At 38.1% G+C, this 25,865-nt stretch overlaps 1 protein-coding gene across 1 annotated transcript in view; it reads left to right on the top strand.

Moving 5' to 3' along the window:
* Nucleotides 1-23,955, top strand: part of LOC137618035 (reticulon-4-interacting protein 1 homolog, mitochondrial-like) — a 50,850-nt gene extending 26,895 nt beyond the window's left edge. The window contains exons 7-10 of the mRNA XM_068347954.1: nucleotides 1,399-1,511; nucleotides 5,861-6,008; nucleotides 11,266-11,391; nucleotides 19,776-23,955. Of these exons, the coding sequence (XP_068204055.1) occupies nucleotides 1,399-1,511; nucleotides 5,861-6,008; nucleotides 11,266-11,391; nucleotides 19,776-19,883 (495 nt within the window). The 3' untranslated portion in view covers nucleotides 19,884-23,955. The remainder of the gene's footprint in view (nucleotides 1-1,398; nucleotides 1,512-5,860; nucleotides 6,009-11,265; nucleotides 11,392-19,775) is intronic.
* Nucleotides 23,956-25,865: the final 1,910 nt, after the last annotated feature.

The following is a 25,865-nucleotide window of genomic DNA, read 5'->3' as shown; positions in this document are numbered from 1 at the left end:
TGGGAATGACTCAGTGGTGTACCTAGTTGTTTTTCACAAGGCTTTAACTTAAGGAAACTGATTTTAATTAGCAATTTACTATGCATGGGTGCTACGAAAACTGTGAGAGATATGGTGTAAATAAGAATTTGTTGTAAATCTAATTACTTTAACTTAGTTCAAGTTAAACCTTTCTTTTTCACAGTGAGACCATTCATGATTTTGTCTATTCAATAAGAATTCAGATTTGAAAGGTGGAGAGTAGGAGTAGGTTTGAAATTCAGTCTGGAAACATGAGTGATTAAGAGTTTACTTTGGGCTGGGATTGGTTAACATTTTAAATAAGTTTTGGGTGACTGATAAATTTATCAATCTAGATTGGTACTTTCCCATCTCATTTCTTCACTAACTCACCACCATCATAGTGTGGGATCAGCAATATGAACATTTAGGGAGTTTCACAGAAAGCGTCAACAAAGCGGCTGAGATAAAACCCAACAAGGTTATTGAATGAACGTGTGTCGCTACCTAGAAATCCCAAACAGACAAATATAATACTCAATTTGGGAGCATGAATCTCCAAAACGCCTGACATCTTCAAAAGCACAAAATAACACAGAGCTACGAAAAACATGTCCGAACGTTCACGGGTGCTAACAAGGAAGGATGGGAGAGGGATAGGTAGTGGTGGTGGTGGTGGTGGGGGAGGGGGGGCAGTAGCTGTAGTGAACGACACCTCGTAGTAACGGGGGATTTTGAGGAGGGAGAAGTCTAATTGGAAAGGGATCTCTGGTAGTGGTATCACTTGCCCCAGTTTTAATACCGATATCCTTTAGGGGTGAGCGAGCTGGGTATATTACTGGCATTCCATGCAACTTTTTTCTCTGGTATATTTAGCAGTATTTATACCTTTGAAATGGTGCTTTAAGGAGCATTTCACTGGGCGACACAGGTTCCTTGCCCAGAAGTAGATTTTTCCTTCGTCAAAATCCCTTTTTTGGACAAAGTTTATTATTTCTATACTCACCTGATGTCCATATACATGCCTCACATCCTTGATCATAGACATCAAGAGACTAAAGATCTGTTCTGGACATCGAGAACTGGAAGGTAAAGGGAACTCATGATGCATCATTGATTAAATAATTGCCACCAACTATCAGATGGCTCAATAGTTCAAAGAGGGGGAGGCATTTTGCAAGGATAGAAACAGGAAAATGGGAAATTTTTATTGTGAAGTCATCATCACTTAAACAACTGTGAGAGAAAGATGCAATATGAACATTAGGTGATTATAGAAATAATAAATTTTATTATTGATTTTTTTCATATATCTGATGGGCGATTGTCTGTTACATAAGTGAATGAAATATCGTTTATGCATAATTAAGTTTGTTTGAATAATCTTTCTTGTTGTAGGTAGTAGGTGTTTGTAGTGCTGATGCTATGGAACTCGTCATGAGTTTAGGCGCTACGTATGCACTGGACTACAGAGACCCAGTTACTAAAGAAATACTGTTGGGAGATGCTGGGTTAGTATTGTATGCAATTTATCGTTAGTTAAAAGTATTCGAGATATAACTTGGTTTTCTGTTAAATTTATTAGTTGCAGTTACATGTAAATTTTATGTTGATTATATAAATCCATATAATTACTAGATATCTGCTGACAAGGAAAGTGAATCTTTAGATCTGACATGTAGTACTTCCCATCCCCTGTCATGCACAGTGGAAGTCATTTCCTCTTTTTAACAAAGATATAAAAAAACTATGAAGCCGCCAACAGAATTAAGTCTTACTGTATTATGATAATTTTCTGTTGTACAGATAGCCATTAGTGCATTACATTTTTTTTTGGGGGGGGGAGAATTAGTCTGCTGTGTGTGGTCCCTAAAAACTTACCTGTAAAGGTTAGAACAGGGAATCCAAGAAAAAATGATATACCAAAGAAATATTGTCCCTTCACTAGGGCTAATGTATCAGCGTGCTAGTTACAGTATCGGTTTGTTTAAGGGAAGAAACCCATGGTTCCTCAGCACCTCTAATTCTGAATTATTCTGCAAAATGATGATATGCAACCCACTGAGAATCCTTACTGACATTGAAGACAAACGCCCAGTTTGTTTCTCGTTCAGGAACCATCTTTACATTAGTTGCCAAGATATATAATTTTGCGATCATAACTTATGAAAGTTGTCATTTCAACCTCAACCTCTAAATTAGGTACAGAATTTACCTCATTTACAGTGTTAGGTGATAGTGTTCTCCTCTATTTTGGTAGTTCTGTTTAGGTAGTGGAAATGTACTGGGTACTCTTGCAAAATGATGGCCATTACAATTTTGCCTCTCAGAGCAAAAAAAATTGATGACGATACATTCTTTTTATTTTGTTACATATGTGTTTTAATTTCATAAGAATTACATAGCGTAGCCTGACTGGGATTTTTAGTTCTAACTTTTTGGATTTAGCATAGCTTGGATTTATTAGTGATAATTCATGTGTAAACAGAGCCATTTTATGAATTTAATTTCAATGGTTAAGGCATTTATGTTTAGCCAACATGGCTTTGTTATGTATAGAACATACATATTTTATACAGGTAGTCGTCTACTTAAGACTGGGATAGGTTCCAAAAGAGTTCCTAAATCGATCTGGACGTAAGTCAAGCTTATGTTAAATTTCCGTAAATTTATTATGGTGTGTCATGATACGGTAATCATCTTGAAGTCATATTTTATCAATATTTTCTTACTGTATATCATTATTTAGTTATCTTGGTTCATAGCACATCATAGTTTTCATACAGTTAGTTTATATCTGTTATTAATTATATGAGTACAGTGAACCCTCGTTTATCGCGGTAGATAGGTTCCAGACCCGGCCGCGATAGGTGAAAATCCGCGAAGTAGTGACACCATATTTACCTATTTATTTAACATGTATATTCAGACTTTTAAAACCTTCCCTTGTACGTAGTAATGTTAACAAACTACCCTTTAATGTACAGAACACTTAATGCATGTACTAACGTACCCTAAACTAAAACAGGCACAAATATTAAAGGCGACTTTATATCATGCGTTTCCTGTACACGCCAAAAAGCACGATAAAAAATGGCAACCAATGTTTTGTTTACGTTTATCTCTGATTATAATGAAGAAACAAACCCATTTACACATCTGTGTATGGGTTAGTTTTTGCATCAATTATATTGATTATTCAGTACAGTATGTTGATTTGGTTATTACTAATGTTTTACTTAATTTTTCATAGGACTTTCAAATGAAATGTTTTTCTTTATGACGCCGCCTGAAACGACGGCGTCATAACGTACGTTCAGTAAACAAACTAAGGAATTTAACACCATGATGAAAGTGATAAATAATATTATTACAGTAAAAGCTTTTATAAAATATGTTATGTACAAATATTATTTACCGTATCTATATAAAATCATACATACGTAGCAAAGCAGGAAAACAATCTACGAGAGAGAGAGAGAGAGAGAGAGAGAGAGAGAGAGAGAGAGAGAGAGAGAGAGAGAGTTTTTTTACATACGTAAATGTAAATTTTAAACAAACAAAAAAAAGCCCCATTTCATATAAAATAGATTACAAATATTTTATTTTATCATATTACAGTGTAGTCTGTATAATACTGTAAAGTTCAGTACAGTATGTTGTTGTTATAGTCGTGACGATGAAATTCTCACGAAACAAAAACACGCCATTTGATTACAACAGCTGATTCATTCTCTCTCTCTCTCTCTCTCTCTCTCTCTCTCTCTCTCTCTCTCTCTCTCTCTCTCTCTGTCTCTCTCTCCGTGTTATACAATACTTACATTTAGATGAAGAAACTAAAATTAGTTTTCTTAGTGTCAATTAAATACGAAACGAAAAAATTAGGCCGAGTCTACATCCATTTCAATCATAGCTAAAAATACGGCATCCGATTTCATCAGCAAACCACTATTTTTTGGGAAATATCATTTTATTCTAGAAAATTGCCACTCTTTAAATAGTTAATTGCACATTAAGAAAGCGTGTACTTTTGTTTTTAGATTTCGGGTGTTTTAAAAATCGAGTATTGTTGACTTCTTTTTGTTTTACTTTGGGCTGTGATTAGATCAGCTGTCATCTAGCTGCCGCTCTTGAGTGTGTACGAATACACTAACAAAGTATCGTTTATACCCTTTCTTAACTTATTCAAACCGTCTACAGTATACAGTTGATATTACATAAGCACCAATGTGTTATAACCTATCAAATTTTTTTGGTTATTACATTTAAACCCTCCTCTCTCTCTCTCTCTCTCTCTCTCTCTCTCTCTCTCTCTCTCTCTCTCTCTCTCTCTCTCTCTCTCTCTCTCTCTCTCTCTCTCTCTCTCTCTCTCTCTCTCTCTCTCTCTCTCTCTCTCTCTCCCTCTCTCTACCTCTCTACCTCTCTACCTCTCTCTCTCTCTCTGTGGGCTACTTTTCACTACATCCCATTCCTTACCTCTCTCTATCTCTCTAACAATTGATATCTTTGTTGCTCCTCAAAGTTTCATTTATATTGAAAATCGATCATGATTCAATTTTCCTTACTTTCTCCAATCTCGCACCATCGGTCACATCGCGGTATTTTCGATATTTCCGGAAAATCCGCGATATATGTATATACATGGTTATGAAAAAAATCCGCGAAGTGGTGAATCCGCGATGGTCGAACCGCGAAGTAGCGAGGGTTCACTTCACGTACTCTCTCTCTCTCTCTCTCTCTCTCTCTCTCTCTCTCTCTCTCTCTCTCTCTATAGATTATACATTATAGAATACTACTTGTGTCAAAGGAAACAAGTGGATATTACGTAAAGTCCATTATTACTGTTAAGTAGTTTTATATCTTTCGACATCTATGTATCGTAGAATTATTATGGAATAACATAGTCACTTCAGTAAATGCATAAATTCTTTTACACAAAATCGCAGTGGCTTACCGTACCTGATAATTATAAATTATAGAATACTTCTCGTTTCAAAGGAAAAAAAATTGATGTTTTCATTACATTTCTGTATGACGTAAAGTCCGTTATTACTGACGAAAAGTTTTATATCTTTTGACGGCTATGCATCGCGAATTATTACAAAATAATATAGTTACTTCAATGAGTACAATTTTTTTTTTTTTACATAGAATAACAGTCCTTTACTATTATTCAGAGAAAATTATATAAAATCTACAGCTGATTTTCTCTCTCTCTCTCTCTCTCTCTCTCTCTCTCTCTCTCTCTCTCTCTCTCTCTCTCTCTCTCTCATTAGTACACAAGTTTATTTATCGTGTACTTTGTAATTATACATTATTTTAGACATTTTATGTTAAAGGCAACATATTTTTTTAACATTTCTTTATAAAGTAAAATATTTTATTGACTAGTTGTTTTTCATATATTTCAAAGGCTATCCATTGTGGAATCATTTCAAAATCACTTAGCCGTAATGAAATAGAAATGCAAATATACAAATTAATCATGCTATAACCTGTTGAAAAAAATATATCCAAGCATCACAATGCTTGTATACAGCTACTTAGCAGGGACCAGGGCCTCGTACCCAAGGGGTTAAATATGATTTACATAAATGTCTTGTGTATAGTATGACCGTACTAAGTATTCATAACCTAATTGTTATAATACTTGTTCCTATATATACTAACTGGGATTTTTAACTGATGTTTCAAGTAATTATTTGTTGGATAGAAATGTTTTCAGATAAGTTTTTTTACCATACAGTATTTGGCATTCTCTTGAGTGAAGATATTTTGTTACAGAAAACATTTTTTCTTCATTGTTGACTTTGTTGCGAAAGAATTCAAGAAAGTTTTCATTTGTGTATTTTATTTTCAGATTTGACTTGATTATTGATGCTGCTGGCACTGATGATATTGATTATATGAAAGCATTAAAGCCTTGGGTAGGAGCCTCATATGTTACTCTGTCCCCTCCTTTTCTGCGTAATGCAGATGACCTAGGTGTTCCTGGAGGAGTTTTAAAGGTTAGCAAATACTTTTGTATTCTTTTAGTTTTTGATAAAATCCAGGTTTGAGTCTTTAAGTAGATATCCCCTGTATGATGCAAATGCTTTTTAGAATCTCTTGGTATTAACTAGTTTATAAGTCAAATATTTGTTGAACAGGTAATTTTAGATGCGACTACTTAGTAATAAAATTAGATAGATGGATTAAAGATATACTTTCAGTAGAAATCCATCAAACATAGTCTGCCTTATATTTGTGAAGAAAAATACTAATTGGATTGATTGGTACATACATACATACATATAACAAGGCACTTCCCCCAATTTTGAGGGGTAGCCGACATCAACAAATGAAACAAAAACAAAAAGGGGACCTCTACTCTCTACGTTCCTCCAGCCTAACAAGGGTCTCTACCGAGTTCGGCTGGTACTGATAGGGTGCCACAGCCCACCCTCCCACATTATCCACCACAAGATGAAGCTTCATAAAGCTGAATCCCCTACTGCTGCTACCTCCGCGGTCATCTAAGGCATCGAAGGCAGCAGCAGGGCCTACCGGAACTGCGTCACAATCGCTCGCCATTTATTCCTATTTCTAGCACTCTCTCTTGCCTCTCTCACATCTATCCTCCTATCACCCAGAGCTTCCTTTACTCCATCCATCCACCCAAACCTTGGCCTTCCTCTTGTACTTCTCCCATCAACTCTTGCATTCATCACCTTCTTTAGCAGACAGCCATTTTCCATTCTCTCAACATTCATATCCACTCTAGCTGCTAACTCATTTCTTACACCTGTTCTCACTCTCACCACTTCGTTCCTAACCCTATCTACTCGAGATACATCAGCCATACTCCTTAGACACTTCATCTCAAACACATTCAATTTCTGTCTCTCCGTCACTTCCATTCCCCACAACTCTGATCCATACATCAAAGTTGGTACAATCACTTTCTCATATAGAACTCTCTTTACATTCATGCCCAACCTTCTATTTTTTACTACTCCCTTAACTGCCCCCAACACTTTGCAACCTTAATTCCCTCCCTGACGTACATCTGCTTCCACTCCACCATTTGCTGCAACAACAGACCCCAAGTACTTAAACTGATCCACCTCTTCAAGTAACTCTCCATTCAACATGACATTCAACCTTGCACCACCTTCCCTTCTCGTACATCTGATAACCTTACTCTTACCCACATTAACTCTCAACTTCCTTCTCTCACACACACTTCCAAATTCTGTCACTAATCGTCCAAGCTTCTCTTCTGTGTCTGCTACCAGTACAGTATCATCCGCAAATAACAACTGATTTACCTCCCATTCATGGTCATTCTCGTCTACCAGTTTTAATCCTCGTCCAAGCACTCGAGAATTCACCTCTCTCACCACTCGATCAACATACAAGTTAAACAACCACGGTGACATCACACATCCCTGTCTCAGCCCCACTCTCACCGGAAACCAGTCACTCACTTCATTTCCTATCCTAACACATGCTTTACTACCTTTGTAGAAACTTTTCACTGCTTGTAACAACCTTCCACCAACTCCATATAACCTCATCACATTCCACATTGCTTCCCTATCAACTCTTATCATACGCTTTCTCCAGATCCATAAACGCAACATACACCTCCTTACCTTTTGCTAAATATTTCTCGCATATCTGCCTTACTGTAAAAATCTGATTCATACAACCCCTACCTCTTCTAAAACCACCCTGTATTTCTAAGATTGCATTCTCTGTTTTATCCTTAATCCTATTAATCATTACTCTACCATACACTTTTCCAACTACGCTTAACAAACTAATACCTCTTGAATTACAACAATCATGCACATCTCCCTTACCCTTATATAGTGGTACAATACATGCACAAACCCAATCTACTGGTACCATTGACAACACAAAACACATATTAAACAATCTCACCAACCATTCAAGTACAGTCATACCCCCTTCCTTCAACATCTCAGCTCTCACACCATCCATACCAGACGCTTTTCCTACTCTCGTTTCATCTAGTGCTCTCCTCACTTCATCTATTGTAATCTCTCTCTCATTCTCATCTCCCATCACTGGCACCTCAACACCTGCAACAGCAATTATATCTGCCTCCCTATTATCCTCAACATTCAGTAAACTTTCCAAATATTCCGCCCATCTTTTCCTTGCCTCCTCTCCTTTTAACAACCTTCCATTTCCATCTTTCACTGTCTCTTCAATTCAATTCTTGAGCCAGCCTTCCTTACTCTCTTCACTTCTTTCCAAAACTTCTTCTTATTCTCTTCATATGAATGACCTAATCCCTGACCCTACCTCAGGTGAGCTGCCCCCTTTGCCTCACGTACCTCGCGCTTTACTTCCACATTTTTCTCTCTATATTTTTCATACTTCTCTATACTATTACTTTGCAGCCATTCTCCAAAAGCCCTCTTTTTCTCTTCCACTTTTACCTTCACTCCTTCATTCCACCATTCACTGCCCTTCCTCATGCTGCCTCCAACAACCTTCTTGCCACACACATCACTTGCAATCCCAACAAAATTTTCTTTTACCAACTTCCACTCCTCCTCTAAATTGCCAGTTTCTCTTACTTTCACTTCGTCATATGTCATTTTCAACCTTTCCTGATATTTACTTTTTACTCCCGGTTTTATTAGCTCTTCAACCCTCACTAGCTCCCTTTTACATCCACCTACTCTATTCCCCCCACTCTGTTGCTACAACTAATTTTCCTTCCACCAAAAAATGATCAGACATACCGTTAGCCATACCCCTAAACTGTACGCGTCTTTCAATCTTCCAAACATTCTTTTAGTTATCAACACATAATCCATTAATGCCCTTTCTACTACTCTTCCATTTGCCACTCTTACCCATGTATACTTATTTTTATCTTTCTTTTTAAAAAAGCTATTACTTATCACCATCTCTTGCTCAACACACATATCTACCAGTCTCTCACCACTCACATTTTCACCTGGTACGCCATATTTCCCAATGACACCTTCTACCTCTCCAGCGCCCACTCTAGCATTCAAGTCACCCATGACAACTACATAATTCCTTCTACCCAGTCCTTCTACACACCTAGTTAATTCATTACAGAACTCATTCTGCTCTTCTTCACTTTTCTCACTACCTGGCCCATACTCACTGACAAATGCCCAACATTCCCTACCCAACCTAACCCTTACCCACATTAACCTAGATGATATCTCCTTCCATTCCACTACTTTACCTGTCATCCATTCACTCAGCCACACCCTTTCTCGCTCTTCCCCTTTCAATCCCAGACACTCTACCAGACATTTCACCAAACATCACTTCACCCTTTCCTTTTATCTTCATCTCACACAAGGCCAATACATCCATCCTTCTATTCCTAAACATACTTCCAGTTTCACATCTTTTACTCTCTATCGTACTACATCCACGCACATTCAAACACCCCAAAACTAGAGTGCGGGGAGCAGTCACTCTCCCCCCAGCTCCATCTCTTTGTCGATGTCTCACAGGATGTAGATACAGGAGAGGGGGTTTCCAGCCCCCTCGTCCCGTCCCTTTTAGTCGTCTCTTACGACACGCAGGGATAACGTTGGCGCTATTCTAATTTTTATATGCCCCCGCGGCCACAGGGGGCATATACCTTTTAAAATTGAGGGGCTCTCATTCAACATCACCAGACATACCGGTACTTTTTGACGCTTATTCCATTGTCATCATCTCCTCCTACGCCTGTTGACGCTAAGGGCCTTAGTTAGATTTTGCCAGTCATCTCTATCTTGAGCTTTTTATTCAATACTTGTCCATTCATCATCTCCTACTTCACACTTCATAGTCCAGCCATGTAGGCCTGGGCCTCCCAACTCTTCTAGATGCGTATTGAGATGCCAAGAAATTCTGAGGTACAATTGAGATAAAAGGAGTAAAGTACTCGTACTATGATTAATTCCATAATTGATAGAGGGACACAATTTTTTCCTGTACACCTATTTGTTCATATGGCAACTGGGTGTATGCAATAAAAATTGAGAAATAGAAATGTTTTTATAATTTTTTCAACATATATAATTTTCTGTAATTCCTAAACCTGCTGAGGCATTGAGGTAGGAGTAATGAGAGATTGTTTCCTCATGATAATAGATTTCACTTCCATGAGAACAAGTGTATTGCTTGATTTTTTTTAAGTTTTTTAAAAACCTGACGTTAGTTTTGTGCTTTCTTTTATTGCATTAATAATAATTCTATTAAAGGTTGATGGAAAATTTACAATAAACCTATTAATTCTTGATATACTAAAGATTTTTGGTCTTGATTTTTGTCCATTATTTCTTGATAAGAAAATTATTTTGATTGGTTTAAGGTGGGTGTCAAAAAATCACCTGCCCAACCTATAAAGAGGTAGAATGTGCAGGCTCTCATCTAAGGCTTGTTGAGTTTGTATTTAACAAAATTTATTTCCCTGACATGTCCTGGAGCTTATGTGCTTAATCTTAATGATTTAGAAATGGTTCTTAGTTCTGAATTTATTTGCGTATTAGACAGTAGGATTGCAAATGTTAAATTTCTATTTATAATCTTTTCAATCACATACATATTTAAGAACTTTAGCTGCCAAATTTGAACCAATATGGGAGTGGAAATTATTCTTCATTTTTGTCTTTTATTATGTTTGTCTGGGTGCCAGTTGCTTGAGAGTTCTGATTAGGATAAGCGAGAGGGAGAAAACTTGAGAGTTCTGGTTAGGATAAGCGAGAGGGAGAAAACTTGAGAGTTCTGGTTAGGATAAGCGAGAGGGAGAAAACTTGAGAGTTCTGGTTAGGATAAGCGAGAGGGAGAAAGCTTGAGAGTTCTGGTTAGGATAAGAGAGAGGGAGAAAGCTTGAGAATTCTGGTTAGGATAAGCGAGAGGGAGATCACAATTGAAATAACTTAATTTTCAAAATAAAATTGATTATTTCAATATTTACCCGAGATCCATAGGGGTCCCTCCCGCTGCATAACAGGCAGTGGTGTTTATTGAATTATTTCCATGACATTTCTTTTTGCTCAAAAATTTAGAACAATATGTGGAGTGAAGCTGACTTAGTTAGCCATTATAAATAGGGAGACTTGGGCTAATTAGAAGGGAAAATTTTGTTTGTGGTATGTTTGTTGATTAGCCAAGCTATTAGAATTGACAGCTATATGAATCCAAGGTAAGTAATGTATTACTTCATTTTAGTTTTAGAATTATTTTGTTTAATAAAATCCTATTTTACAGAGCTTGAGAGAAGTAGTTTGCAGAAATGTCACAACTCTAAGAGAAGGAAGAGCTTACAAATGGGCCTTTTTTATGCCGAATCCATGGGCTTTGAAACTTATAGCTACTATGCTGAAGGATAACAAGGTAATAAATTTTTATACCCTTCTTTCATTAATGTTAATGGAATACTGCTCATGGTATGAAGTCGTGCAGACTTAAAAGTAGGATATTAATTTATTTTCTCTTATTGTTGACTAGCAAAGATTATCCTGGAATCAGTTCCAATCAAGAGTTTTAGAAATATGAAGTGGAAAATTTGACCTAAAAAGAAATCACACTACCCCATTTAAGATGCGAATTATTTACCTAATAATTATATCCAATAGAAAAGGAATTTCTAGTGTTTTAGATATGCTTTCGTCAGCCATAGGTAGTAGAGGTAAACCATCAGATATAAATAAAAATTAGCAGAAGGGAACTTTTGTAGTTAGAAAATGGAGTAATCAGTCCCAGAAGTAGTGAACCACTGCCTCATGCTCTTCAGTTTTTCTTCCTTATACCAACCTCTGCATTCAATAGTTCCTCTCTTGTTTATTTGTTTGTCCATTACAAATCAATTAATCATCAGTAGCCAGATTTCTGTTCAATGGTTGTCCTGATTGTAAGGAAAAAGGAAACCTTGGTAGATGGCATAAAAACTGGCATTACACCTTCATTGTTAGAAACCTTTTTTTTTTCTCGAATGTCTCTTAGTCGAATTGTTGCTCTCTTCTTCCAAACTCGGTTGATGTCTTTGAGTTTGGCTTTTAGTAGGACGTCTGTTACTGAGGCAAATTGGAGAAAGCCGAGAACTCTTTCTAAGGCTCGTCTTGACACCTGTTTGTTCTTGATGAACCGTTTTGTCTTTGATGCTATCTCTTTTACCTTTTTGGGAGGAAGAGATAGTTTGTGATCTGTGAGGTCCCAGTGAATACCCAGCCATTCGAATTGGCTCGCGGGTTGTAGGCGTGATTTCTTTAAGTTGACCTGAAAGCCCAACTTTTGTAGGAACTGAACCACTTTGGCTGTAGCATTGTGGCATTCCTGAACTGTTTGTGCCCAAATGAGCCAGTCGTCCAGGTAAGCTATCAACATAATTCCCTGGCTCCGGAGCTGTTCTAACACTGTCTCCCCCAGCTTCGTGAATATCCTTGGGGCAATGTTGAGGCTGAATGGCATCACTTTGAATGCGTAGGACTTCTTGCCTAGGCGGAAGCCTAGGTAGGGAGAGAAGTTTCTTGCCACTGGGACATGATAATAGGCGTCTGTAAGATCGATGGAGGTGGTGACGGCCCCACGGGGAAGTAAGGTCCGTACCTGAGAGACAGTCAGCATACAGAACCTGTCGCAGAGAATGTAGGAATTCAATTTGGACAGGTCCAGAACTACTCTCAAGGTGGTCGAATTCTTTTTCGGAACCGTGAACAGGCGTCCTTGAAATTTCAATTTCCGTATTCTCTTTATGGCCTTCTTCTTTAGGAGATCTTTGGTGTAATCTTCCAGAAGTGGAATGGGTTTCTGAAAAAAGGTTACTGTCGGAGGTGGAGAACCTTGTGACCATTTCCAGCCCAGACCTTTGGAGACTATACTGTGGGCCCAAGGACTGAAGGTCCATTGGTCTCGAAACCGGTATAGTCTCCCTCCTACCTGGTCTGTCTCACTGATTGGGGTTAAATTTCGCTCCTCTACCTCCTCTTGAACCTCTGGCTCTAGGTCCGCCTCGTTGACGGAACTGACCTCTAGCCCTGTTGCTTCCGGGCTGCCTAGGGTATCCTCGAAAGGATCCGGAGGCCTCAAAAGCTTGACTGAATGCTGGAGAGGTCATCCATGTAGCCATGGGAGCAGGTTGGGCGCCTTGAGGAGCCGGTACAATCACGAACTGTTGGGGAGGGGTGGACTTGGAGGTAGACGGAGTCGAAGTCTGTGGAACCGGAGATTGGCGATGTTGGCCACGACCAGGCTTGTAGGGAGAATAGAATCTCTGCTTCTTTTTGGGGTATTGTTGCCTCATAACAGGATCAAACTTGCGTTTGCTAGAGAGTCCCCACCTAACCTGGAGGTTCTGGTTAGCCCTGGCTGCTTCCTGGAGGACTTTATCCACTTCTTCCTGTGGGAAAAGTGTCTTGCCCCAACAGGAAGAGCTAATAAGCCTATTAGGCTCGTGCCTAATAGAAGCCTCCGCCAGAACATGTTTCCTGCAGTTTGTTCTCGCGGTCCAGAAGTCATGCAGGTCTATCTGATAAGTCTGCAGGAGACTCTTCGCCAGTACCCGAAAGATCTGTTCTTCGCCATAAAGGGAGGCTATCAACTCCGAGGATGTAAGTGAGTTAAGGGATTTCGCTAGTCTATTTCTTGTCTCAAACTCCGTTTTCAACTAGTGATCCGGGAGCTTAGGAAGTCTCTCTGAAAAGAGGGAGGAGGCACAGTCTGGGTCGAGTTTACCTACCATGAAGGTCGCCGGAGCATCCTGCCAAAAGTCCCTTGAAGCTGACATAAGGAGAGAGGTGGGGTCCGTCTCCTTAAGGGTTGGCATAGGGAGGCCGTCCTTAATGGCTTGGATGGTCAACTCCGTTACTTTGTCAGCGAGAGGAGAAGGAACATCTGGAGGTGACGTAAAGATAGTATACGCACCTTTATGATGGGTTAACTTAGAATTAGTGCAGCCCCATTCTGAAAGGGTACGAGCTCAGACAGCTTGGGCTTGTTCCTTTGGGAAAATTACTGTCTCCTTAGGAACTTTGTCCATTCTGACGAGTGCATGTTCCCTCAGGCGAACAAACCCATTAAAAGGAAACTGGAGGTCAGGGGGGTAGAACTCCAGGTCCTCCAAAAGGCGGGTACCTAATCCCTCAAGAGTCAAGGTACCATCCAGGTACGGAGCATGCCGAGCAAACCGCCAAGGGTTGTTCTTATCGAACAGCGGTAGCTTTGAGGTGTCAGGGCCTACAGTCGGAGCTGAGTGAGATCCGGAACGGATAAGGCCAGCGACCATATCCTTAAGCTCCTTCATTAAGGAAGAGTGTTTTTCTAGCCTTGTGTCCACCATCTCTTGGACCTTTGACAGTAGAGCAGCCGAATAGGGGTCAGACTGGCTATCCGGAGCTGATGCGTTTGCTTTAGCGGACTTACCCCTCTGTCCTTTAGAAGGAGGAGGGGTTTTTGACATTACTGGGATGTCGGCGGATGTGGAAGGTCCGGGGACCGGGGACAAGGCTGGAGACGTATATGACGTGCTGGGTTTGTTCTTGGATTTCTTTAGCGGCTTAACCTTAGGGCGGACCGATAAGGACCCATCCCAAGGTGAAGCCAAGGGCTTGTCAAAGCCCAGGAAGGAAGAGGAAGAAGAAGGACTAGGGGAAAGAAAAGAGCCTGCCAGATCCTCTACACTACTAACCTAATCATCCATCGGCTCGATATGAATGTCTAGCGCTGATACATCGCCGGAAAGTTGTTGCTCCTCCGGGGCAAGTAAAGCTGTTCTAATAGCATCGAGGAGCGGTGTAGCGAGTTCGTTGGGTACGGCGGCCGAGGGCGATCCGGGGAAAATTCGGGAAGCCATGTCCCCGTCCAACATGTAAGGACAGCCTTGACGGGCGTTTCTGCCGAACCCCGAGACCCAGGTCCGGAGGCTGGAGGGACTCTTTGTCAGCCTGAAAAGGAGGGTAGAGTTAGAACGAACGAGGAAGGGGAATGCGTGAAACAACAGACTCAGGTTAAGAAAAAATTACTTGTCCATGACCGAAGAATTCCCAAAAAACAATAAAAAATGAATGATAATTATTGAGAAATCTTACCTCATCATTGAGGAGGATGGAGGAGAGCTCGTAGCAGAGCAAACAGGACTCTGGGAACCAGACCATATACGGGGTCTGGCCTGCTTCCCGGGCGAAGGAGATCGCGCAGTGAGCGTGGGACCGGCAGACGTCGTGGCCCACCGGATCCATGAATGTCGCCGAGCAACCCTTGAAGGCACAGCGGACTTTCTGTAAGATAAAATATATTATAAGTACACCAACTCCCTTAAAAGCTCTAACTTAACCTAAAAGGTAAGAGAGAAGGTTGGCATGCATAACACTAATAGAGTTAAGGTTAAAGAAGGGGAGGGTGGTAGTCTATATGGATGTGTGTTAGTAGGTTCGGGGAATTCACAAGGAACCGGAGCTCCTAAGGTAATTACTGTTTGATCTAAGATGAGTTTAGGCATAGTGTCGTAAAAGGGAATGCTCCGTAGTGCGCCGGAGTTCCGGGGAGATGCGGCCCTCGATATAAAAATGATCTCCGGTTAAAATGATCTCCGGTAGATAGTATACCGGAGTTACAGGGGGAATAGGGAAAAAATCCGGGAAAGCTGATGAGAGCCTGCCGCCGGATCACTGGAGTAATTAAACATGAGGGGGGGGTGGTTGTCGTGTGAAAGGGGCCGTAGCCCGGAGTCATAGGTGCTGAAGGCCATCGAGGGGAGGGATTCCCAGTCGAAGGGGAGCACTGGAGTAATATTAGGTAAGTAACGTGTTCCCAGCTCAAGTATGTTAACGGAGGACCATGGCGGAGCTCCGGAGTAAAAGTAATAAGCAAAGTCCAGACACCATTTCCCCAGGCCGGAGCAGGGGAGGCAGGGTGGGACCGTGAGGGGGAGGGGGAACTTGGTTGGCAGCTCGAGAGCAGGCCATAAAGAAAACTAACCTAAAATAGGGGCAGACTCTAACACGACAGGGCCTTAATAGTAAAATAATTAAACACTAGCTTACTAGAGAGAGCAAAGTAATCTACCGAAGTAAATGATAATGTAAAAATCCCAAAAAGAGATGAGAGAGGGGGAGAAGCCAGCCCTTGTGAGGAAAATATTCCGAAACAGTAATGAAAACTGAAAAGCTGGGGAAAACTCCAGCCTCTCTCACTCGAAGGGTTACTAAGCTCGATCTAGAAATGCAAACACGAACCTTTAAAACAAAAAACACATGTAAAACATATCTGTCCGTAGAAGTACATAGAACTAAGGTTAAAGTTAGCGAAGAATAGACGAAAAGGGCAGTAAAAAACACTCCCTGACAAACGGTATTCTAAATAGAAAGACGTGTAAACCCAAAACTGAATGGGGAGAACGAAGCGAAACTTCATTTCAAGGAATGCCTACCTAGGGTAGGGAAATAAACTGTAATAAAACGCCGGACGCTATTCTTCGCTAACGCAACAGCACGGACTCGGAAGCGACTCATTAAGTACCTAATTAGTAAAATAGGTTCTAAAACTAGAGCCAAAGACCAAATCAATCTAACATAAGATTAATAAAAGAACCTAGCATGACATAAAATACCCGAAGACATGTAAACAAAGCGTGAGGTAGGAACGCGTAGAAGACGCGGTAACGGCAGCAAGCCGAGCGCACTAAAACACACGCAAAACGCAAATAAGGCGTACAAGCCCGGGCAATGAATAATGCCAAAACAAACTATGGTACTTAACATTGGTGCAGCAGGAAGGAGAGCTTCAGCCATGGCGAAGAAATCCTAAAATCAGCGAAAAAGGCACACACAAAAGAAAATGATAGCGTCGCGACACGAGTCCCAAAGAAGGATGACAAATGGCGCTGGGTGTCGGGCGTCGGTGGGGTGGTTCAGGCTGGAATGGTTCGAGCCGCTGTGTCGGCTCACCCATGTTTTGACGAAAGAATTCTCTAAATGGAAGACGACCTGTGAATACTGTAGTGGTTTTCACACGCCCTATCTTTATACACGACACCCTTAGGGGTGCTCGCGCAAGGGTAGTAACCTCTGCATTCCATGCTTTAACTTTCTCTGGTATATTTGGAAGTTATTTATATCAGAAAAGTGACAAGAAGGACCTTTTCACCGGGCGACACAGGTCTCTCCCCAGAAATAGATTTTTCCTTCGTCAAAATCCCTTTTTTTTCTCAAAGTAATCTATAAAACAGTCTATTGTGTATCCTTGTTCTTGAACAGTTAATTTTCTTTGATGTGTTGTTGGTATAAACAAAAGAAAACCTTTGAATATAGAAGAATAAAGTGGGGAATATAATTCAAATTTTCTCTCTTTGTAGTGGCTCTTATAGAAGAGAGGTTTACAAGTGCCGGTAATTAGGATCATGATTTTATTTTGGCCTTTTTTTTTTTAGATATGAATGAATAGATCAATTAGGTGATTACAAGCTATTCTCAGACATAACTAAAATTTCCATCACTAGCTTACCACAATTAATTTTTTTTAAGATATTTCAACATATTGTGTATTTTCTAATGAAAAACATTAACTGAGCATGTATGCAAAGATGGAATTTAAGTTTCTTAATGAATAACCAGGATTATTTTATCAATTAGATTGGTAAAATTTTGTTCAAATTATAATTTTGTAATCTCGTTTCTGTATCATTCAGGTTTTCCATATAGCTAGATAAAATTAGAATCATATAATTAGATTTTTAGGTGATTATGGCCTGTTGATATGATAGAGAATTGGGAATGAAATTTCTTGGCTGACAAATACTTTTTGGTTTGACATTGCAGATGTTCGGTACATCCAATTCATTACAGTTAAGTTTCATGTAAATCATCTGAATAATTTGACATTTTCATGCCCTTGGTGAAGTTGAAATCTTCCAGTAGTCAACATTTTTTTGTTTTGTTTGGCTAATATACATTTTATCAAAACTACCAATTAACCATGCTACTGAGGAAGTTGATACAGAAATGTATGGTATATATTTTCAATATTCTTTACATTTTTCATATGTTTATTCTTCATGAATTTAAGCTTTGATAAACCCTTCCAAATTATGCACGTAGGTATTTTGCCACACTCCTTCAAATTAATTTTTTTGTGTGGAAATTTAATGTTTTGTTTCTGTTGTGGTTTGATGACTATAAATGGAACAATGCAAGTAAACAACACCTTGAGACAAAAATTATTTAATACATTTATACATTATATCTATTGCTAAGAATAAAGAATAAAACAAATTGGAAGTTACCAACTGTACTTAAGGTTGAGAAGGATGTCTGCTCAGTCTGGTACTAGGAGCATGCAAAAAAATATCCTCAAGTACCTGCCAACAAATTCAAAAGATCATAGTAAACCGTTGAGATACTACCGCTAGAGAGTTGTTGGGTGTTTTGATTGGCCAGACAGTACTACATTAGATCCTTCTCTCTGGTTGCGGTTCTTTCCCTTTGCCTACACCCACCGAATAGTCTGGACTATTCTTTACATATTGTCCTCTGTCCTCATACACCTAACAAAACTGAGATTACCAAACAATTCTTCTATACCCAAGGGGTTACTGCACTGTAATTGTTCAGTGGCCACTTTCCTCTTGTTAAGGGTAGAAGAGTCTTTTTAGCTATGGTAAGCAGCTCTTCTAGGAGGACACTCCAAAATCAAACCATTGTTCTCTAGTCTTGGGTAGTGCCATAGCCACTGTACTATAGTCTTCCACTGTCTTGGGTTGCAGTTCTCTTGCTTGAGGGTACACTTGGGGACACTATTCCAACTTATTTCTCTTCCTCTTGTTTTGTTAAAATTTTTATAGTTTATATGGGAGATATTTATTTTAAAGTTGTTACTGTTCTTAAATTATTTTATTTTTCCTTGTTTCCTTTCTTCACTGGACTATTTTCCATATTGGAGCCCCTGGGCTTATAGTATCCTGCTTTTCCATCTAGGGTTGTATCTTAGCAAGTAATAATAATAATAATAATAATAATGATAATAATACTAATACTAATAATAATAATAGTAATGATAATAATAATGATAATAATAATGATAATTGTATACTTGTGGTGAGGTTGTCTTGGCATAGTATTGATTCTCGGCGATGTGTCATCGTGTGTCAGACGTATTTCAGTATACGAGGTGCTATGGCAGATTTACTATAACTTGAATCCATAGGTATCTTATATATTCACTAAGTCTGACACTGCATTGATATATTGCCCCTACAGTAAAGAGGACAATATTTCTTAGTCATTTCCTTGAATTGGATTCGCTGTTCTAGCAATTAATAGGAACTATTGAAGACCCCAAAGCACATTACCCTCAAAAAGGAATTTTTAATTTCTACTCGATCTGTTTTTATCTCTTAGTTTATTTTTTATCTGTTGTATTTAATATTTTTATTACAATTAAGTTGGATAGGTCGTTCCAATTTATTGGTTTGTTTATAATACATACATACATATACCAAGGCACTTCCCTCAATTTTACAAAAAAGGGGACGTCTCCTCTCTATTTTCCTGTCAGCCTGACAAGGGACTCAACCGAGTTTGTAGAGAATATTGTGAACAATAAGATAATATTCACTGAAATATGAAGCTTGGAGTTCTATTATTTTTTTTAATATCAGTGACATTTTTAAATCTTCTTACTATAGATTTTTAATTTTGTATAAGATAATATAAATTAATAATTCTACAATCATATTTATTGTGTTTTTCTTTGCAGATCTCTTTAAATTTCTTTTTATTATCTTGCAGATTCGAGCTGTTATAGACCGTGTTTTCTCTTTTGAAGAGGTACCATCTGCTTATGAGAGTTTATTAAAGGGCCATACCAGAGGAAAAGTTATCATTAAAGTCCCTTAGATTAATATTTAGAAGGGTAGTTATGTATAATCATAAGGCATAGCACAGGTATGTAATCCACATTTCAAATTATCAGTTTTATTTATGATAGGATGTTGCATAAATATTATGAGATATCCCATTGACTGCATTGCTTCTTCTTTTTGCAAGTGATCTGATATTATAAAATTTCAGTTTTTTGTTTTTTTTATTTGAGCGATTCATTATACAGTAGTGAAAACTGTGTTGAAGTTTAGAGAATAAATTCTTCTAATAATGGCAAGGTATGAAGATGTTTTACGGGTATTTTAAGTAACATTATGGTAGCATTTAAAACACCAAGTTTTTCCCTTTTCTACAAAATTGGGGAAGTTAAAAGTGCTATAGTATTATACATTATTTATGAAATTCAGTTTTCGAATCCCAAAGAACAAAAACCTAAAGAATAACAATTTTAATAATAAAATTTATTTCTATACTCACGTGATGTTCATATTGCCTTTTCTCCATAAGTTTGGTGTAATCAACATTTACCAGAAGCTGTATAATTTTTAAAACTATAAATTTAACCCTTTTCTTTCCCTTCAATGAATACTTGCACTTAATAAATGCAGGAACATTCTAACGGTAATTGGTAATTGACGCGCGGGTGTCTTTTTGTCTTCAGTCAAAATTATCCCTATTCTCTTGATACTATGAGGCAGTGGGGAAGGTGGATGTATATAAGAACATCAGGTGAGTAAAGAAATAAGAAATTTTATTATTAAAAATCTCTTTTATTTTTTATGAATCTATCCTGATGTTCATATTGCTGATTCCCACACTGCTGGAGGTGGGATGCCAATGAACAAGAGAAATTGTATAAATTTAATTAAAATCAATAAACTATAGTTAAGATTTACTAACCTGGTCTAGATTACTTTTACAAATCATCTCAAAATACTGTTTGAAATATGGGACTCCAGATATTAAAGCTATATAAAATACCAGGCATACTTTTAAGTAATAGTATTAAATCAGTTGTTGAATTAAAACTCCATATACTCATGAGATAGTTATAGATTAACTGAACTCTAAAAGAATTAGACTATGGCTTTGCAGCCACTATGGGGTAGAGTCTAGCAATTTCTGTAAGCAAACCAGATAATGTTTAGCGAAAACCAACTTGGTACGCCAATGAGGTGCTGCTAAAACTCTTTCCAAAGAAAGGTTTCTTCAATATTTGAGGGAAATCGCTGCACTCCTAATATCACGTACCTTCACCTTTAGACCTTTTATTAGGTTTGGATGCAACTGTATGTGAGCAAATGTGACCAAGCTTCAAATTATGAATGAAATTGCATGGAGTCATGGGGTGATTAGTGACCCTAATCCCACAAAACACATTGGGGACATTACCTCTTAATACCTGAATTTTTGTCCAAATAATACTAAAGGACTCCTACTGGACAAAGAAACAGTTGTTTTGCTGAAATGTTTTCATCCATTTTCAGAGAAGCAATATGAAAAAATAGAAGTAAACTAATATTTTGGCTCTGAAGGGGGACAGAAAGGACAAAATAATTTGGTGCTTCCCAAAAGTTATTTTGACACCATGTTTGTAGTCCACTTAATGTGTTTATCTGAAGCTAATACCAACAGGAAATGGGATTTATCTACAAGATCTTCAAGAGAAAGATTTCAGCTGCTTAACATTTGGCTCTTTTAAATGTTATAAAACCCCATTAAAATTCCAGAATATCTACCATATTACTGGAGGCCTTTCAGTACTCAGCGATATAATTCAATTGCCGCAATGTATGCAACAGGAAAATCTAATCCAAGTTGCTTGAGCACAGAATTGAACATGAATCTATATCTTATAATGGCTGAAATTAAACATTTCTTACCATAAAAAAGGAACCTTAAACATTTAACAATAACCAAACTAAATGTAGCCATTGGCAGACTTAGTTTTGCATCAATCAAAATAAACATTCCATTGTCTTTGATATGAAAAACTGTTAAGACTGTCATTTACAAGCTATAATAGACAGTCTAGAGGATTTTGGAAACACTTTGTTTCCAAGGACACAGTGCATAGTCTCCATGCGGTTAGATGGAGCACGGTTGAGTTAGGATGAATCTCCTTTGAGGAAGGTTGTTTGAGCAGAATGGCTGTGTACAGCAACCTTCTTTGACACTGACAATGGGTGTCACACATATTAGTGTCATCTTGCTGTTTTCAGAAATCCTGTACTTGTTTAACACTTGCTGAACCATGGAAAACATTGTGAATAAGATGAGAAGAACACTTATTTTACAAGCGGAGGGCAGTATTAAGATGTCTTGACTAATAATTTCATTACATAAGGTATAAGCAGAGGTTTGGAGGGTCCATAGAAGGACCTAAATTGATGAGAAAATTGGAAACCCTACTAGATGAACTATACTCTGTAGGAAGGGGTTAGCATTCATAACCCTTAATGAAAGAACACTATGTATTTATGACCACTAGACAACTATAAGAGTCAAGATAGTATAAGCAACTGGGTAGGCAATAAGTTAGGATCCATAAACTCATCACTAACTGGACTGGTAAGAGAGTATTAGCTTGTTATGTTGTTATCCATTCTGCAAAAGATAGCTGATCCCTCTGCTCATCATTAACTAGGCTTGCTCTCCTTGGCTGTTATGAGATTCCAACTTCAGTTTTTCTGTGTATAGTGTTGTACTCCTCACAACGGTTATTTAAAACACAGTGTTAAATGCATAGAATCTGCTAAGGTAAGTGATTCAAGAAAACTCTTTACTTTATTACCCACAAACAGCATTATTTTCATTTATAAGGCAGAGTGATGGGGTCAAGTTTGAAAATAAAGTTGAAATATAAGATAATATTAAGCAACTGATGAAACAAGTCACCACATCTTTGCAGTATAAAAGGCATAAGGGTATCGGGTAGTGGGTCGGGTGAATTTTGAGTAACAGTGTTGAAACTTGCACAGATATTACCTCTAGTTATAACTGAGATCCATGAACCATACAGTAATCTCTTTTAAGAAAGAAATCTTTGGACTTCTGAATTTTCAACAAAGGAAGATAGCAATGTCGTATTAAAGTTCATCATTATTGAAAGTTGGGTGATTATGGGAATTGTCAAAAGGTGGAGGCGTGTCATTATCATCGTCATCCTAACTATATTCAACTAGGATAATTTTTTTGGTTTATCCCTATTGGAAATGTCCCTGCCTAGCAATATGTTAGACATGAGTTTAAGACTCTCCAGCTTAATAGTTTCTAGTAGTGTCTACAACCTGACCATCGTTTGTGTGCTAGAGATGTGGGGTTTGGGGGAGCCAATAGGTCTACCTACTGAGTAATCAGCAGCCATTGCCTAGCCCTCCCTGGTCATAGCATGATTGAAATAATGCATGGGCACTGATCATATGTATAAATGATCAGTCCTGACTCAAGGGCATTGTCCTGTCCCATGCCATTCATGAGCAACCTTTAACAGCTTTTTTCCTATGCGCTTTGAGCTGTTAACTCGATTAGAAACCATTGAAACTTACATTTCCAGGAGAGGTATCATGATGGCAATGCACTCTTCACAACGGTTATTTTAATCACAGTATTGCCCCCGACACGATACACAAAGGAAATGCAGATCTTGATCTTATAGAAACAATTCCCATGCACACTCCATGCAGTATTTAGCAATAAAAACATTGGAAGATATCTTAATGCGTAGTAATAAAAGAGACAGACACTGGTACGTTATTTAATACTTACTGCTAGAATGCTCGTATCTTTACTTGACATGTATTTATTGAAGGGGAAGGATTTTTTTTTTCTCTTTTCTTCAGTAAATGTATAGTAAACCTAAACTTCTGAAGAAGAAGCAATGTGAACATCAGAGGAAGTTCATAAAAATAATTATCCTTGACTGTACTGTTTAAAGAACTAAAGAACACAACCTTAGATGGTATAGTATAGAGGATTTATAGTTTTTGTAATATTGTACATATATAGGCAGTGTTATTGCTGTATGATATCTGTATCATAGCTTAATATCAAAGTTCTTACTGTGAACAAATAAATTTATTATTTACCCCATTGTTTGTCTAACCAAAAAAGTAGACGCATAATTCATATTAAATACACAGGTTGAGAGTTGGTGACAAAAGTTACTGATTGGAGGTAAGGAAGTTATCAAGTACTGTATTCCATTTGAACCTTAGAAGCATACCCGTTGCCTGGATCTCAATTTTAATTGTATGACACATGTTTATCACTCAATGCACAAAGGAGAATCAAGATAATAAGCTGTAGGTATTTAGGAAAATGATCTAACTTACCTGTTTAATCCAAACATTCTTTTTCATTTGTATTACAGTATTTCAGGCATTATGATATGATTTACAAGTTTCATTTCTTTGATAATGTTAAAACCTTCTGATTATTATTATTATTATTATTATTACTTACTAAGCTACAACCCTAGTTGGAAAAGCAGTATGCTATAAGCCCAGGGGCTCCAACAGGGAAAATAGCTCAGTGCGGAAAGGAAAAAAGGAAAATAAAATATTCTAAGAAGAGTAACAACAATAAATATCTCCTATATAAACTATAAAAACTTTAACAAAACAAGAGGAAGAGAAATAAGATAGGAGAGTGTGCTCGAGTGTACCCTCAAGCAAGAGAACTCTAACCCAAGACAGTGAAAGGCCATGGTACAGAGGCTATGGCACTACCCAAGACTAGAGAACAGTGGTTTGATTTTGGAGTGTCCTTCTCCTAGAAGAGCTGCTTACCATAGCTAAAGAGTCTCTTCTACCCTTACCAAGAGGAAAGTGGCACTGAACAATTACAGTGCAGTAACCCCTTGGGTGATGAAGAATTGTTTGGTAATCTGTGTTGTCAGGTGTATGAGGATAGAGGAGAATATGTAAATAATATGCCAGACTATTCAGTGTGTATGTAGGCAAAGGGAAAATGAACCGTAACCAGAGAGGAGGATCCAATGTAGTACTGTCTGGCCAGTCAAAAGACCCCATAACTCTCTAGCGGTAGTGTATTTTTTTAGAACATAGTAATGTTTGAGAAATGTTGATCTAATAATCCCTTGGTTTTTTAAAATTGCTAGCTCTAGTTATTGTGTTTCCTCTATCATCATTATTGTACATCCAGTGCAAGAATGAAATACCATTATCCTCCATATTTGTAAGAGTATATGATTTCACAAATATAGTGACACCTCTTGTTATGAAAGCTTCTGCATACAAAAAATTCATGCTGCAAAACGAGATTCGAAGTTATTTCCGACTCATATTGCAAAAAAATGCTTCATGCTAGGAAACGAAATACAGTACGAGAACCTGGCCGCCGCTGAGCCTGATTTTAAAATTTTGCCTGCCGTCAGTCGTAATCTTGCCACCATCCTCCTGCGCTACCATTGGTTATCTCCCTACTCTGGTGCTAGTTACCACAATACGATCGTGTTTTCCTATTGAACATCATCCATCCCAAGATGCATCTACGTATCGGTGTCCCTCAATCATTTTGTTTCGGTAGTTCTATTGTTCACATTGAATTCATGTTGGTGATTTCGCTCTCGTGCTTTTAGTTCTGAGCTGCATCGTGTTGCGTTATTCAACTCGTATTTTATTAGCCATAGGACACCCAGAAAAGGTTCACACAGTTTGTGCTCTTGAGTATATGAATGATGTTTGCCTGAGTCATTTCAGAAACAATTTAAGAAGCAGGCAGATACAATCTTCCTGGGATAGTTATTTATTAAAGAGGCCTTTGATACTAGTAGGCCAAGAGGAAGCTGAAAGTGATCCCCCCCCAAAAAAAAGAAAGGTGAAGTGATGAAGAAAATTAAATTTAGAAAATACAAAATGTAAAGTAAAATTAGAAAAAGGCCTAAAAAAAGAAATTTAATTTTAAGTTTATTGTAAAGATGTGTTAGTATTTCCTACTATTTGTTAATGTGTTTCATAAAGTTAAGTGATAATG

This window comes from Palaemon carinicauda, chromosome 24 (assembly GCF_036898095.1).
Source record: "Palaemon carinicauda isolate YSFRI2023 chromosome 24, ASM3689809v2, whole genome shotgun sequence".
Lineage (NCBI taxonomy): Eukaryota > Metazoa > Arthropoda > Malacostraca > Decapoda > Palaemonidae > Palaemon > Palaemon carinicauda.
Note: the sequence above shows the minus strand (reverse complement) of the source record. Positions and strands in the feature narration are given on the sequence as shown.